We start from the raw sequence: 16,996 nt of genomic DNA, 5'->3' as shown, positions 1-16,996 counted from the left end.
TTATAGCAGCTACTCTCTGCTGTTATTTCTAGCATACTGACTTCCACCTACCACTGTCCTCAGCTTCCTTCCCCTACTCCAGGCTTCCAATCCCAGCCTTTACAACCATTTCCCTCTGGACTGAGTGCTGCACAATCCAGCTGAGTCTGCAGCCCTGCTGACTAGAAGGAAGCAGCTGCTTGAATTACTGCACCATGTTGTAGCTGCTCCTGCACAGGGCCAGGAGAGGTTGAATTTCTTGGCACTTGCCTGTCTGCCCTGTTGTGATCTGCTGACTTTAAAAAGAATCTCCTACCAAAAGCAGTCTGAACTCAATCCTATGAATTTTATCATTTTAAGAATAAGACTGTTCATTTGTGGGAGTGGTGCTACTATACCCCCAGTTTAAAAATAATGCAGTATTTTTTTTTAAAAGGCACAAACCCACACAAAAATTATGCCTTTGCAGCTCATAAATTGTCACATCAAATTACAAGCTTTAGCCATAAGAATGTCAAACAATCAAAGTAAATCACATGTATGTTTACTTACTCTTTGTTGGGAGATCCATTTTATTTCTATGTCAAACCCAACATCGTTAGGAACAGACTCCAGGACCTGAAAAAATTTTTACTATGAAGAGACCCAACAGCAAAGGAGGACAACAAAGCACTGGGAAGGTAATTGTTGGGAGAATACATTGGATTTTAATGCTAATGGTGTCTAACAGTAAAATTCAAAACCCTAGGTTTTTAACATTTTATACAATACATATAAACCCTTTTCTACTCCAGTTTAAACTTAATGAATATATAGAAGTGGATACAATCTTAAGGACAAGATTTTGACAAGGTACAAATGTGAGTCAATTCATCTTAACACATGTAAGAAATGCCCCATTTGTACTCATAAAGAAAAAATATTTTTTCTTTCTACAGAAAGTTCTTCTGAATGCAAAATGCATCTTAAGTATGAAATCCAGGAGCTTGCCGTTACCATGATAACAAAAGTTCTTTCACGTGAAATTCCTGTAAAGAATTATTTGCAAGGTGATTTCAAAAGGTGGAGTTAACACAAACCAGTCCTAAATGGAAACACACTGGAAATTCACTCAACATTTCTCACTGTCTGGCTCTGAGAGATGGCCAAGACACTGTGAGGAACTGCCAAAGGCCAGGCGTGGTTTCTCTCAAAATTAGAAACTGCCAATGCATTAACAGGCAATGCTCACATGTTAACCAGCTGTAAAACTGAGTGCACTCTGAGCTACACAGCTTGGGCTCATGAATTCAGAAGCTTGAAATACACACAGACTGTTACTTGTGAGCACTGAAAACCCTCCAGTGTCCAACAATAAAACTCCTGTTCTCAGTTCCAGCATTGACAGCAGAGGCCTAAACCCAAAAATCAATTTCCCCCTTGCTATGTGTGCAAAGCTGAAAGTATAACACAGGTTTTCATGTTCCCCAATCATCTTGCTCCATATTCACCACTTACTCTTTGCAGAGAAGGAAACGGCTGCATCTCAAAAGCAGAGTTCTCTTCCTCGTTAAAAGATGCTGTAAAGAAAGATAAAATATTGAATTAAAACAAACAGAAGCATAATCCCAGTAATGCCAGCAGGAAAAGACTGGCTCAAAATCATAAGGCCTTTAGGAATGAACAATGAAACCATGTCTCCCTTTTGATTACCTACACCTTTTCCCCTAACAATGACATACTCCCATGATGATGTTGGCAATTCCTGGTTTGGAATTTAAAACCTTGCCATAATATATATATCTCAGAATGGCTTCTCTCATCTCTCACCACTTCACCCAGTGAATTATATCCACAATAAGCCTTGGCTTTCAAGGCTTATTTGTTTAATTTTTTAAAATTTTATCTTTTCTTATACAGGCAGGATGTGTGAGATAATTTGCTGTCCCTACAAAAGGGACAATTAAGGCAAAAAATTTACAGCACTGATAAGACATCCTACAGCAGTTACCAAAGTTCTTGTCAGCAAGTCTGAAGAGCTGAAGGTACAGCTGGAGAAGCATAAGATGGAAACACCAGTGGCAATTTTGTTATGATTACTCAGAAATATATATTTATCTATATATTTGCCTTCTGCCCTGTCCCTGCCCCCCAAGTGTTCAGATATTTCCTTCCCAGCAAAGAACTCTACAGCATGCACAAAATTAACTACTTAAGCATTTAGAAATGTTCAGGACAAACGTGATTACAACAAGCAGCTGCAACCACAGAATTTATATAATTACATGGCAATAAATCAATCCCAACACTCTTCCAAACTAGTACATACCATTGTGATCTTTTACTTTCAGGGCCGTCACGTGAGCCAGCTGAAGAGCATAAGAGCAACATTAACACTCTACCCACATCTTCCTACATGTAAAATGTAACTAATTTTGCTTGTAAATAATTTTACAATTTAAAAGTCTATTATAGACATAATTTGTAAAAGAATAAAAGACAAATTGTACACATCACAATTTTCTTTTAAACTTGGTTTTAACAATTTCAAGAAAAGCTCAAAACCAAACTGAAAACATGCTCACTGAAAATTCAGGAATTGTGTTAAGGGTAAACCCATACAAACTATAATTCAACATCAAGATGTGAAGAACTCTGAACATTAATCTCTCCTCTGTTTTCCAATCCAGCTGACCTGTTTGATATTACAGTCACACATACTGAGCTAGAATCAGGCCAGACACAGCCAACTCCCTTGTTCCATTCAAATTTTCTCTTCACAAAAAGGAGCAGACCAAGTAATTTTAAGAAAAAAGAATCATATGGTTCTTGGGTCAGCCAGATGGTTTCCTTGACTGAGGGCAGGTATCTCAGCAGGGTCTTCAGTAGCCCACTCATCCCTTTTTATCTAGACAGAGCCCTTCTGTTTGGAAGGTAGAGCAGTTCAACACAGTCCCACACAGCCCTTTTATCATTTGAAAATCAGATACCACATTTCTAGAGGATAAAAGTAATGACATTTATCCATCCTGTAAAAACAGTGCAAATGAATTTTTCTTGGAATTACCTAATTGTTCTGTTCGTCCAATTTTTAAAACTGTACTCCCCAGAACTATCTGTAGTTACTCCCAAAACCTCCAAGCTTCATAAAATTCTACACACAGCATATTGTAGTAGCCAAGGAAACAATACCTTTAATAACTGCAGCTGATCAAATGTGAGTTCTTTGACTGCAATCTCAAACAGTTCCAAAGGCTCTGTGTCCAGTTTCTTTGAAGAGAACCAACAACATAATTAAGCATCACTGAAAGCAACAAAAAAGCCACACACCCTTCATAAAGTAGCCATAAAGGCAATTAATGTTCCTATTTTTTTGATAAAGATACAAGTGGTATCTTATGAATAAGATGATCAGTTTTCACAAGACAACACAGGCACTTAAAAGCATAAAACAATTTGAAAGAAACTCAGTGTTGAGTCTTTCATGCAAGTTAGAGGCTTTAAAGTTCTTTCCTCCCAAAACATTAGCATAATTATTCTCTAAAAACTTGATTGGTTAATGTATTCAGGAAAGATGTTTACAAGTAAAGAAATGCAGTAAAAAATATTCCAAGGCAGTTCACTTTACAGCTGTTTATCCAATGTCTCAGAAACAAAAAAAAATATATAAATGTCCTGGGGTAAAATTCATACACACAGACCACCCTCAAAATAAAGATCTGGTGTCAAAAAAATTCTGTCCATTTCTCACTTCCCCTCTTCACTAAGAAATTTTTACTGAGCAAGACAATAGTGAGTGAAGATACACTGAATATTCACTCCCCTCAGGCAAAGTTCCATTTCCACACTGTTCTAAACCAAGCTTCTTATAAAGTGCAATACTGCAGTGAGTGTGGGAGTTTGAAAAACAAGACCCAGTGCCAAGAAGACAGAGCAGTGTGCTCTGCCGTCTCTTTGGATTTACTGCCAGAACTAGGAGAGAAGATAAGCAGAACAGGACAGAATGCAAACATTCAGGCCTCAGTATAAGAGAGCCCCATAGGCACCACAGAATATAGCAGAGTTGTCTGCTTTTTTTCTTCCAAATCTTAAGTCAGAAAGAAGCTAAATAGTAACTACAATGTGAGCTTGAAGAGTGCCAAACCATGCATCTGAAATGCTGTTGCTACAACATTCAAAAGGAAAAACTCAACTTCCCTTCTCAATGCAATAAGTAATGCTGCATCTTTATTGCCATTCTATCCCTTGAGAGGCCAGCATTATTTCTATGAGAGCTTAACATTTTACATTTCTAGAATGGGCATATCTACACATAAAATACAGCTATTATCTTCTTTACCTTTTTCATGGCCATGCAACATGTGAGATCGTGGTATACTATAGGCACATGATCTTTAGAAAGATGTACATCAAATTCCACAAATGCTGCTCCCTACAGAAAATTGAAAATCACACAGAACAAAACAAAAGCCCATTAACTACTTATGCATGAGGACTACAGAACTGCATGCAAATAGTGTCAAGTATTCAAGGTCCTGGATATCAAGTAGAAGTTGAATATGCCTGGCTGTTACCAGTTAAATCATGCTCAGCAATGGATTATTAAAGATGAAAAAATATATGGCAAATTATCCTAATTACCATAATATAGACATATAAATAAATAAATATAGATACATATATCTTGCTTAATCTTGTAAAACTCCCTAAAAAGATTCAAGTCTTGTGAACCTGATTACAGAGAAAGACCAAGACATTATTTTTAGACACAAATGTTTAAAACACAGATAACTTTGAGGCATCTTCCTCCCTCCTCCCCACCACCACACTGAGAGACAAGTGATGGCTCCATATTGCCAAGGCTTTAGGGAGATATTCCATATAGGAACAAACTTCTGGAGTCACTAGTGAGTAACACAGCAGCAGTGTGTTATAATCTGTGCAAGAGCAGAAAGAGCTGCATCCAGCATTTTCGTGCCCTTTTCAGCTGTAAATGTTTTTCTGTTAGGCTTTAAAAAAGGAAAAAGGATCCAAAAGCTCAAAGTACAGTCTTCCAGAAAAGAGGGAGGCCCAGAAAGAAAAAGACAGTAACAGGTTTGGGGTTTTTTACACATACTGACTGCTTGCAAGTCATTCCTTTGAAGGCCTCCAAGAATACCATTAATCAAATTATCACCCTGACACCCACTTTTTCAATCAGCACAGAGAGAAAATAGGACATGGGTTCTTTTCAGCCCTTTTCTAAGCAGAAATATTTTCAAAGTGGTGGCTTTCAGCCTTTTCAATCTGCAAATGGATGAAAGCAATTCTCTAGTGATGCTGCTGATGACTTCACAGCAAATTTCTGCCTCAATGCATATTTCTTGTGAGCATTTTAAAAGCCTGTCTATAAACCCGTAGTGTCCACTCAAGGATTAAGAACTACTGTTCAAAAACGGTTCAAAACAGTCATTTAGCAGCTACAGTTTTGTTCAGTGATCAAGATTATTGGAAGGAATAAAAGTTACCACTTCCATCACAGAATTTAGGCACATGGAGCTATTATCTCCCGAACTGGAAGTTCTGTCTTAGGATTTCAAGTCTTCACTGCAACAAGCACCAAAACAAGGACTGGTTCATTCTACCAGCTCAGCTCCCAAGTCACATTTTCAGACACCAAGTTTCAGTACACAGCAGTCCCTGAGCAAGACCTTTGCCACATGAGAGGATGCTGACAGACTCTAGCAGTGCCAAAATTTGATTCACTTGTTCAAACTGTCTGTAGAGGGTTGAGACTAAAATTCTCCCTGTATTGGAATACCAGCAGAATATACTAAATGGAAGTTCTGGTTTTTTTAGGGGACTTGAGAATGAGTCTAACCTACTATTAACTTCCCATAAATCAGGCAATTTCCACAGTGATTTTTATCTAATTTACATCAGTTCAATTACCATTCACTGTATTGAATCATGCAAATTAAGTGTACAAGCCAACCTAGTTTGCACTAGACAGGTGCTGTGTGTATGAAAATGTGTGTACATACATGACTAGCAGCACTCCTGAGGGATGCAATGGTGTTCTCTTGAACTTTAGCAAGCCTGAAACAACAGCCAAGAAAAAGGGTTTGTTAGATGCAGTATAGCACAGAATTGAAACAACAAAAACACAAATCAGAAGTTTTTGTTTTATAGACTACCCACAACTCGATACTGAAGTAAATTACTATGGGTTGCAGCTTTTCAAACTGTCCACTTCCTCAACTGATGTCAGTGACACAAAACAATTTCCCCAGTTTAAAATGCAAACAAACTTACTTAGTGGTTGTTGTAGAATTCCCTGCTCCCCTGTGTCCAACATCCAGAGTTGTTCTTGGTTTCCAGTACTTTGCATATGAAGCCTGCATATCACAAGTGTATCCCTGGATAGGTTTGATAATTATGTAGTCCACTGCAAGAAAAACAGCAATGCTTCACATGTCAGTAAACAGCAGATGGCTTTGAGGAAAGTTATCTCTATCTGTTGCTGGCATCAACTGTACCTCTAACTTTTCCAATTGTCTTCCTTGGATTTCTGCTCATAATGGCAAGTGTAAGAACTCCAGCACTCTTTCCAAGTTCTGCAATTGTGGATGACAGGAGGCAGGCAGAGCCTACGTGACCTGGGAGTACATCATCTTGTACTACCTTCTCACCTAAATCTTCCTGAAAACAAAACAAACAAAAACACAAAACCCCTACTGTTAGATGTGAGTGAGAATTCTAAACAAACTCTTCTGGCTTGACACAACACAGATTTCTTGTGTGTTACACACAACACTAATTTCAGATAAAATTGTTTAATGTAACAGTGAGTTATGAATTACTATCAGGAAAATGAAGACTTTAACAGAAATCTACAAAACTCACATTTTTCTTTGACACCCCTTATATCTCATAAGCTTTTCACATCAAAATAGCATGCATGGAATAGTCTGTCTTCTAAAATGCCCAAGCCTTGTTTAGGACAAAAATTAACTGGAATAATATTTATGCTTAAAATGCTAAAAAACTTGGTATGCATTTGCAGGGAAGAACTAATATACAGAATGCGCACTTGACCATAGTCAAGTTCAGGAACTATGTAGACACTTTACAATTATGATTGTAAGTGATCCTGAAGGCATTTTCAGACCAAAAAGAGAATGCTTAAAAAACTTTATTCTGTGTAAGTTGCTTCCTTTTAAAAAGAACTTCAAATACTAAGACCTTTCAGGGGAAAAAACAGTGCAAAATAACAGGCACAATAGTGAGAATCCAGTTTTAATCTGCATGAGTTAGTTCAGAATAATGTCTTTTGCTTATAAATATAAAAATTAGATTCAATAGCTGTGATATAACCAGTTCATATACACATTGTACAGGCTGAAGCAGAAGCATAACTTAGCTGATAAAGGATTAATATTCTGATGAAGAATTAATATCAAGCCAATCTAACAGCATGCAATACTGCACACCTGCAGATTCAAGTCTAATTTGTACTGACTTCTAAATAAGCAGAACTGAAAAACTTCCTGTGCCACATCAAGAAGGCTCACAAAAACCTTTCTACAATGGGCTGTGAGTCAGTAGTCTCACACTTGTGTAAATAAATCCAAAAGATGAAGAACATCAGGCAGTAGCTCTGTTTCAACAGTGAAATCTTAACAACTGAGCTCCAAAAGGCAGACTGGAGTTGCTTCTCAGGGTTAAAGAGACATACCTCAAAAAAATCAAATATCAACTCCAAGTTATCAGGCTCCATGGTTTGTATTGTGTATTCTATCCATCGGTCTGGCTGCAAGGCATAGCCACAGTCTGGCTGAGAGTGCCGACATTTGTAGTCCTCGTTACTGATCAAGGAGAATTCCACCGTGTTTGCCATTTTCTGGGGAACAGTAGGGGATGTCTTGTCTTGGCCCTCTTCATCATCATCTTTCTCTAGGCCTTCTAGGGTCAATTTTACTCTACTCAACCAGAAACACAAAACAAATGGTTAAGTCACTGCAGGGCCTTTACAAATGATAAAGATTTAGAACAGGACTGTATACAGAGGCTTCTCACACGAGCAAGAGCTTGCAGCCATTGTCTAAATCCTATTTTAGTCAGATTTCACTGCTCAAGTCACTGCTAGAAGTTGAACCTGGGTAAATATGAGAATTCTACTAGGGATCTGAGAAGCAGCACTCCACCAGACTATTTGGGCTGCCAAATAGACAGCCTTCCTGTACAGGCTGACCCCCATAATGCCAACAAGCTAATGAAAAGCACTGAAAACAGCAGTCATCATCAAGATCAGGCCTTGAACATTGGTGGCTGGCTGCTATGTCTCTCTGATAAGGCAGATAAGTATACTCTAATAGACATAAGTAATATAGGCTGAAGTAATTAAATCCTTTGAAAAATCCTGAATGAGCATTTAAACTGAATGGATTTCTGAAAACTCCTGGACTGAGAAGCATAAGCTTCTCTATAAGACTCAGAGTCCTTTATCATACAGAGCAAACCTTCCAGACAAAATTAGTTATGTCAGTGAAGTAAGCACACATGAGTAAACCAAATCCCTTCCTGCATCACAGACACAGCAGATGAGATACAGGATTATCATTTATAGATGCCAAGTCACCAGTAAAGCTTATGTCATATCTCAAAGAAATAATTACAATCATGGAAATCTATTACACTAAGTCCACTTTGAAATATATCCTCATAAAAAAAAGAAAAGAAGTTACAACACAGGTATTCCAGAAACTTGAAAAATGACACTACCATAGCGAGTGACAGTCACAGAAACTACTGGACAGATCCAACATTTTAGGACAGAGTGTTTAGTGACTGCATCTAGCCTATCAAGTTTTATTTCAACCGTTTAACTTAGACAAGAAGCTGGCTTCAGAAATTGTTCTCTCCACCTGCTATAACATGCAAGGAAAAAAGACAAAGCTGTACAGAACACATGTAAGTATTAAATCTCACTGAAGAGCATCATATTAAATAAATCTTCCCCTCATCAGCAAATCTGGAATTGGTGGGAAGGAAATCAAATCAAAACTGGAAAAAAAGAACTAAATCAAGTATAACAGATCCATGGAATGGTTTGGTTTGGAAGGGAACTTAAAGATCATTTAGTTCTAACCCCCCTACCACAGGCAGGGACCCCCACTTGACCAAGGCTCCTCCAAGCTCCATTCAACTTTGCCTTGGACACTTTTTGGGTTTCAGCACCTACAACTCTGGACAACTTGTGCCAGTGCCTCACCACTCAGACACTGAAGAATGTCTTCCTCATATCTCATCTAACCTTGTCCTCCTTCAGTTTAAAGCAGCTCTCCCTTGTCCTATCACTCCAGGCTCTTGTCCAAAGTCCCTCTTTAGGGACTGCTGCAAAGGTCACCCCAGCATCTTCTTTTCTCTAGGCTGAAGAACACAGAATTTCTAATCCTGTGTGCACAGCAGAAGTGTTCCAGCCCTCTGTGCACCTCCATGGTTTCCTCTGGACTCACTTGAACAGCTCCATGTACTTCTTATCCTGGGGGTCCCAGAGCTGGATGCAGTTCTCCAGGTGGGGTGTCACCAGTGCAGAGCAGGGAGCCAGAATCCCCTCCTCACTGGCTGGCCACATTGCTGCTGCTGCAGCTCACAATGCACTTGGCTTTCTGGGCTGCAAGTGTGCAGTGCTGGGTCACATGGAGCTTCTCATCACCAACACTCCCAAGTCCTTCTCCTCAGGGTGCTCTCAGTCCATTCTGCATCCAGCCTGCACTTGGGATTGCTCCAATTCAAGTGGAGGACCTTGCACTTGGCCTTGGTGAGATCTGAGCTGCCAAGCCTCTGAAGCTCCCTCTGGATGGCATCCCTTCCCTCCAGTGTGACTGCACCCCTCAGGCTGCTATCATCAGCAAACTACTGAAGGGACACTCAGCCCTATTTTCCATACCACCAACCCCTGAGGGACACCTCTCATCCCTGGTTTTCACTTAGGACATCAAGCTGCACCACAACACCCAGGGCAACCACCCAGCCAAATCCTTACCCACTGCATGCAACAGTGCAGTCCTCTAAACACCAGGGCTAAGATACCCATTTCTGACAATTAACTGTGGAATTATAAAAATGCCTGCTTTTTGAGGCATCTCTGCAGAGAAAAGCACCAAACTGATTTAAATAAGAACCTAAGAACACTACAGTTCCAGCCAAAAAGCAAGAAACACCAAGATAATCATGGAGTAAATATCTGTGCTTTAACACTTGGAAACTGGGCTATTAGTAACCCAAAATGAATTTAAAGGCTACATCAATTATGTAAAAAAAATATATATCCCTAGTATTGACAATTAAGATGAGGTAAATTGCATACTGAGATGAGCAGGCTCTTACCTAAATCTTGATGTTTTAAATTTCTTCTTAGAAATCAGTACAGGGGGTTTCTCAGAATAATGCAGACGTAGCCTGATTTCTGTCTGACATGTCAGCCACCCAGCATCCACAGTTTTAATACCATCTATCAAAAGCCAAACAGAAAGGAGAAGACATTTTAGTAACTCATTTTAGGGAGATCTAGGCAGTTCCTTTTGCCATCACCTGTCAGATAATCCTCTTTATCACCAACCTTGATCTACAGTAATGCAAAAAGTTGGGTGCAGTCTTTCCCCAGTCTTTCTGAGCTACCCAGACCAGCCAACAGGATTTTAATGGGATTAAACAGGAACAATGATCATGTGTGAACTATCTGCAGGACAGCACTGAGCAACATTCCCTTGTCCTGGATCTCTCAGCACATGGAATAATACTGACAGGAACTCTGAAGGCTCATAAGCCATCAGAGGCTCCCTGTTTCTGATGAGATACAGCTGTGTCCATTAGCCCACCATAATTAGTGCCAGTAAAGCAGCGCGAGTCTGCAGGACAGGGTACAGCAACAGTTCTGATGAAAAGTGTGAAGAATCCTCACCCTGAACACCAAAACAAGGAAAGCCTGCAAGCAGGAGGACCAGAAACACAAGCTGCAAACCAGGTGCTGAAGCAAACCCCACAGTTCTGAAGAGCTCTTAAAAAGCCAAACCCATCATTTGATGAGGATATGAGGGGGAAATGGAAAAGCTTGAAGACAAGATTTATGAGGTATGATAAGGAGTTACTTTCAGTGTCAGAGGATTGAACATTAAGTGAGAGGTGGGTCAGAACTGTCAGAAGTGAGACATTTGTGCACACACAAGAACATGAGGTGTGGGCTTACAAGAAGCCTTTGGCAGCTGCATCTCTGACTGAAGAGGCAGAGTGGGTAAATTCAGTGTGTGATTATGTTTTTCCAGGCATGAGGAGTTTTTCTAAGGCTAGGTATTAAGAGAAAGCTAAGCCTATTCTGTACTTTCAAAAATGCATGCTCATGATCTTTAGTTCCCAAATTTCAACCTTTAACATCAGAGTGACAAGACTTCAAGTCTTTCTAGCACTCTTTTATTAACATTAGAAGGGATAACAGCCTGAGTGTGATTTCACAAATGCTGGATACAAAAATAACTGTAAAAGCAGAGAAAACTATCATAGGCAATTCTTCTCAAAACCTATAATCTCAAACATTTTTCAGTTACAAGACTTAACCTTGTTTAAATTAAATTCATGGTAAGGAATAGAGGTTAATATATCTCACTTACTACAGATTCCAAAGTGTCCATCATCGACAGTAATTTTATTTTCTAGAATTAAAAGGAACGGAAAAGAATAGAAAAAAAGTAATTAGTATTCACATTTAAAAATCATTGCCAAGTTAAATTAATCCTACTTCTCCACTTCACTTTTAAAAAGTGTATCTAAAAAAATGCAGGAAAACTGAAACAGACAAGGCAGCATGTTTTTTGCAACCTTCTATAATGATTGATCTCAATTTATGTTTTTTCTCAGTTTCTGCATGAAAAAAAAAACCAACACACAAAATACCACATTTCACTTCAAGTAATCTGAACTGAGAGTAAAAAGGTTGCACTATTTTCTGGCTTGCTGCAGTATTTTGCTGCTAACTACATCCCACTAGTATCTAAGATGCTTTACTTGTCAAAGACATTAAATTTTCTTGCAAACATACAAGAAAGTGGTCCTGCTGCACATTTAAAGCTTTTTAATTGAGTCAGTCACAATTAAAATGCTTATTCTGCCCACGTGACAGAAACCAACCTAGCATGAAATACTGAAAACACTCACTTCACACTTACATTTATCCTTACTCTTTCCAAAGCTTTAAGAACTGAAATCCTAAGGTACTAAGTAAATTCATCAGCATTAACAGAACAGATAGTCTCAACAAACCATCCATTTCTCAAAACATAAAACTTCACATAGTTTTGCCTCTACAGTGGTTAATCCCTTTTTTTTCCCCTAAGAATCATTTGGGTCCTAACCTAATTTCTTAATAACCACAGGCAACAATTTAGGATCAAAATGACCCAGTGCTAACATACTGTGAATTGCTGCATTTTCTTAAAAACTGCTTATGAAGAATTGAGTATTACCTGGGGTAAAATAATCTCAACTTGGAATGAGGTTATCTAAATTTAAAGTCTAGGCCCTAGCAGAGGATAGGTTGCTTCTCTTATCAGTTACTGACAAATACAGAAATAACCTTCTTACAGGAAAAGAAACACTATTAATTAAACTGAAATTAAAAAAAAAAGGCAAAGGGAGAACAGAACATGATCATGGTACTATTAATGACTAACAGATTCTTTGATACCACCTTCTTTCTAAAAGACATTTTTACAAATAATTAGAAAGTTTCTTAACAAATGTAAGCTTCTAAGTGTGGAGAAAATAGTATTTTTATGTGCTAGGAAAGACAGTGCATAAAACATGCCATAGCAGCATAAGAGATCTAAACTACAAGCTACATTCAAAAGTTATTTCAGTCACTCTTAAAACCCAATTTTTTCCCTGTTCAGAAAAGCATTAGTAACTCATATGCAAGTCTGCATGCCACCCTTTGTTTCAACAAAATACATTTCTGCTAAATTGATGGGTAAGTAAGTACATTCATGTTTCTATTTTCATTAATCCATTTACTTATAGAAGCCTAATTAAACATTTTTGTTTAAAATTTTACTAATTAAAGAGTACTTAAATAAAAAACAGCAGTGACTTCACACCCTCCCCTCATTTTCTTTAAAAAAGATCATATGGATCCTTAGTCTCAAAGAATTAAGCTTACAGAAAATTATTAAAATTTCAAATTAGTAAAAAACCAACCCACATAATCTTAAGGATGACAGCAAATAATTTCCCATCCACTTCCATTTTGAAGCCACTTAAGTATATATATATATATATATTTTGAGAGTAAGGCCCATGTTGTGCAAAGAAAAAGTCTATACCTCCCACACATTAATAAATTTAAGTATTTTAAAACTATAGCTATCAATCCCTCTAAACCAGTGTGCAGCATATCAGCAATCTTATGCATATGCCTCAAACAGATGCAGTTGATGCCCATACCTAAAGGGGTAATTGATCGTGGTTGTAGATGAGTCTCCCACGTGTGAACTATGACTTCGCAGGGACCATCGATAGTCTGTAATTTAAAAGTTAAATGTCTGCAATAATTTCTTTTGTTAGATCTGACTTTGTACCCATGAAGTTGTTTGGGATGGTTGTGAACTAAACTTAGAGATTTAAGGAAGTAAAAGAAGAACGAGAAGAAGAAAGGGAGAGGAACAGAGAGAGAAAAAGACTGAAGAAAGAAAGAAAACAGATGAGGCTTCTTACCCCTGCAACTGCTGATGACTCTGTTTGATGTGTTGTGAATACATATGACAAAATTTTTAACAGTCTGACATGGCAGAGAAGTTAACTTTACTGCTAACAGAGGCTCTGCTGGACTACTTTATTTTCTTCTTATACCAAAAAAAAAAATCTCTAAATTCATTAGAGTGCTCACTTTGTTCTCAAGCTACAGCAACAGTTTATGAAAAACATACTCGACATCTCTAATTCCAAACAGCACTCAGCACCTACTCATGCACACTGCAGTTGCAGGGGTGAGTTCTCCTTCAAAATTTGCCTAGCTAAATTCAAAGACTACAAAACACAGTTATTTTAGTTGTGGTACTGGAAAGCAAGTTATTTATCATCTAATTAAAACATAAATAATTGATCCAATCAGCCAGCAATTAAGACCCTGCAGGCTATTCCAGCTGGAGCAGGATAAAATAGATACTTTCATTAAAAAGAAAATATTGTCCACCAAAAGAATACATTTGTTGACAAACACAGCCAAGACTCAGATAACCAGAACAGTAACACAAAATCTTCTTTCAGAACAATTTAACTTTGAAATAGCTTTCTAGGTAAAAGCTTGTAGGTAACCACAACTGAACAACAGAGAGAACATGCCTGATTACCAGTTCAGTCACCCTGAGAAGGTTCCCCTAGCATGGCACAGTTGTTACTACCAGATGCAAAAACCACTGTCAAATAGCTGCAATTTGTCGTTTTGGTGTTTTGGAGCCTAAGTAACTCTTAATTCCAAAAAAATTTGCTACTATTGCCAAAGACATGGAAACTTCCACGCCAGCTCAGCCCAGTAGTTCAGGTTCTTGTTTAAACAGATTTCAGACCCACAGGGACATCCAGACAAGCTTCAGCCTCAGCAGTGTAATTACACAGCACCAAAATGCTTTGTTCCATTACACCTCACCCAACAAATTCTTCACATGCAGATGGGATTTCTTGACATACACATCTGAGCACATTTAATCTCCCAAGCCTTTGGGTGAGCTAACAGCAAGCAAACACCAAACATTTAACAAGAGCTCAGTAGGATGGCTTTGCTCTTTGAGTCTCAGTTAAAGCAACGTTCCTAAATGAGTTCAGAGGCATCCACACTTAAATGTCATGTCAGAATAAACCACATATGCTTAGTTATGTTTTAAAGACAGAATGCATGTAAAATATAAATACAATTATATTACTGCTTCCAGTTTATTCCTGTTATGGGGCAGTTTTAGCTCCCAACTTCTCACTGCTGCCACAGTGACCACACTTAGGGTTTCTAGAAAAGTAAATAATGAGAAGTTTCTTTGCCCTTCTTTCACAGCACAGTGACATTTGCCTGTCAATTACAGTTTCTAAAGCTGCAAACCATGTTTGTCAGCAGGGAGGCTGCCATTTATTCCCATCATGCAGGCATGCAAGATCTCCAACAGCAGCTCCCATGAACACGTGTACAGGTTTAGTTTGTGAACCTGGGCAATGCAAATCTTCCTAACATGGACTAAGCTGTTTCCTTCAGAAGGTAAGCAAAGGTTTTTCCTTGTAAAACCCCCAATGTATTGTATGAAAATGTCAATTTATTTCTTACACTACTGTAACTGTCCATTCTAAAGTTAGGTTCTAAAATGATGAATGAATTTGAATAACATTATCCCAACAATAAGGACACCATGCCAGATACATTCAGCACAATCTCCTCTCCTGAAAGTAATACAATGGACTGATTGTGCATTTAATCCCAGGAACCCTCAACACTTTCCATACTAAGAAGAGCCAAGCAAAGCTACCTGGAAAAAAAGGGCAATTGATTAGAGAACAGGCAGAGATATCACTAAAACCCCCTCAATCCCTGCTCAGACCCCCTCTGAGTTTACAGGCATTTAAAAAAACGTTTCAATTACATGTAACAGAAGCCATTGTTACAATGAGGTCAAAACAGTAATGTCATTTCTGTGGCACATACTGACCACATCTGAAAAGCAGCCAGCTGAGCAGCAGAAGTAAATGAGGCGTCATCAATATTAACAGTATGGTAACATTGCCTAAAAGGAGAATCTCTAGAGGACAGTCTTAAAAGGGCATCCATCCAAATGTCACATCAAACATCTCAGGGGCAGTACACTGAGATAAGTGGCACTGTGGATCTTTTTTCTACTAATACAGACACTTATTTTTTCTAAAAGCCAACATGAATATTATGTTGCTTGATCTTGATTAGCTGAACATCTGATTCAATTTTCAAGTTTTCAAAGAACACTCAAGAACTTTCTTTAAAAATCAAGTCTTCTTCCATTATGAGAAGCTGGGGCCTCCCTCCCCAGCAGTCATTAGACACTTTTGAAATGAAGGGAAAATGCCTATCTAGCATAATGGTTCTGAGGTTCACAGCAGATGCACCATTTGCATGAAGTGCCTGGGTACTCAGTACAATTAAATAATGAAAACACTTCTGTGGATGTTTAAATGGTAATTTAGGATATCAGTTCCAAGGTTCCTGCTTTAAGACAATACAATAGAGTAGGCATTAGAGAAGGGGGGGATGACCCAAACCAAATCTTCAAAATGCCACACAAACACATTTATCCAAGTGCACTTCACTAATTAAAACTATGTTTCAAGAATCATAATCTACTTCAATAATATGAAACAGCTAAATTAGACTTAATTGCTAAAGCTGCATTTCTGACCAAAATCTCTCTGGATTTCTGTACCATGTAGAAGACAATAATTAAGCACTAAACTGAATAATTAAAGCCATTCAGCCACTGCATCCAACTTGGAAGGCAGCAGCAGATAAAAGTCACCTGGCAGGAAATGCTGAGCTCAGTAAGATTTTACAGCTTTGGTATTTCCAGTAACAGTTTCACACACAATCTGCTATCTCAGCAGACAATAATGTCTTTGTTAGTATCATGACAACCATGGGTTCTTAATCTACAAAAAGCTTTTCTAAGGCATTAATTACTGAGTGTAGGTCTAAGTTTCATCTTTATTACTACAGTCCAGGTGCTAAATGGATTTATTTAATTGCACTTTAAGAAAGTAAATCTAACTCTCATTTGAAACCTCTGTAATGAAGCAGAAAGTGTGAAAAATATCCTCCAATACAGTTTTTAAAGTCCTGCTACATGCACAGACAGCTTAGTTATTTCACACTTGCCTTGAAAGAAGTAACCCTGATCTTGCATGCTGTATTTAGAGTTTTAAAAGCAAATAAGAACACAGCTGAACAGATTAAGGTGTGCTCCTTACCAATGTTTTCAAATATACATCATGCAAACAATGC

General features: G+C 38.2%; 1 protein-coding gene across 4 annotated transcripts in view; it reads right to left on the bottom strand.

Moving 5' to 3' along the window:
* The window catches only part of GPCPD1 (glycerophosphocholine phosphodiesterase 1), a 42,835-nt gene that overhangs the window by 9,841 nt on the left and 15,998 nt on the right, over positions 1-16,996 (bottom strand). For all 4 annotated transcript variants that reach the window (XM_036379713.2, XM_036379711.2, XM_036379712.2 and 1 more), the window contains exons 5-16: positions 13,435-13,510; positions 11,607-11,648; positions 10,330-10,453; positions 7,676-7,919; positions 6,477-6,639; positions 6,253-6,385; positions 5,982-6,036; positions 4,298-4,390; positions 3,151-3,228; positions 2,288-2,327; positions 1,477-1,538; positions 532-597 (exon numbers count right to left, since the gene is read on the bottom strand). In XM_036379713.2, the coding sequence (XP_036235606.1) occupies positions 532-597; positions 1,477-1,538; positions 2,288-2,327; positions 3,151-3,228; positions 4,298-4,390; positions 5,982-6,036; positions 6,253-6,385; positions 6,477-6,639; positions 7,676-7,919; positions 10,330-10,453; positions 11,607-11,648; positions 13,435-13,510 (1,176 nt within the window). The remainder of the gene's footprint in view (positions 1-531; positions 598-1,476; positions 1,539-2,287; positions 2,328-3,150; positions 3,229-4,297; positions 4,391-5,981; positions 6,037-6,252; positions 6,386-6,476; positions 6,640-7,675; positions 7,920-10,329; positions 10,454-11,606; positions 11,649-13,434; positions 13,511-16,996) is intronic.

This window comes from Molothrus ater, chromosome 3, assembly GCF_012460135.2.
Source record: "Molothrus ater isolate BHLD 08-10-18 breed brown headed cowbird chromosome 3, BPBGC_Mater_1.1, whole genome shotgun sequence".
Lineage (NCBI taxonomy): Eukaryota > Metazoa > Chordata > Aves > Passeriformes > Icteridae > Molothrus > Molothrus ater.
This window is presented reverse-complemented; position numbering and strand designations above follow the sequence as displayed.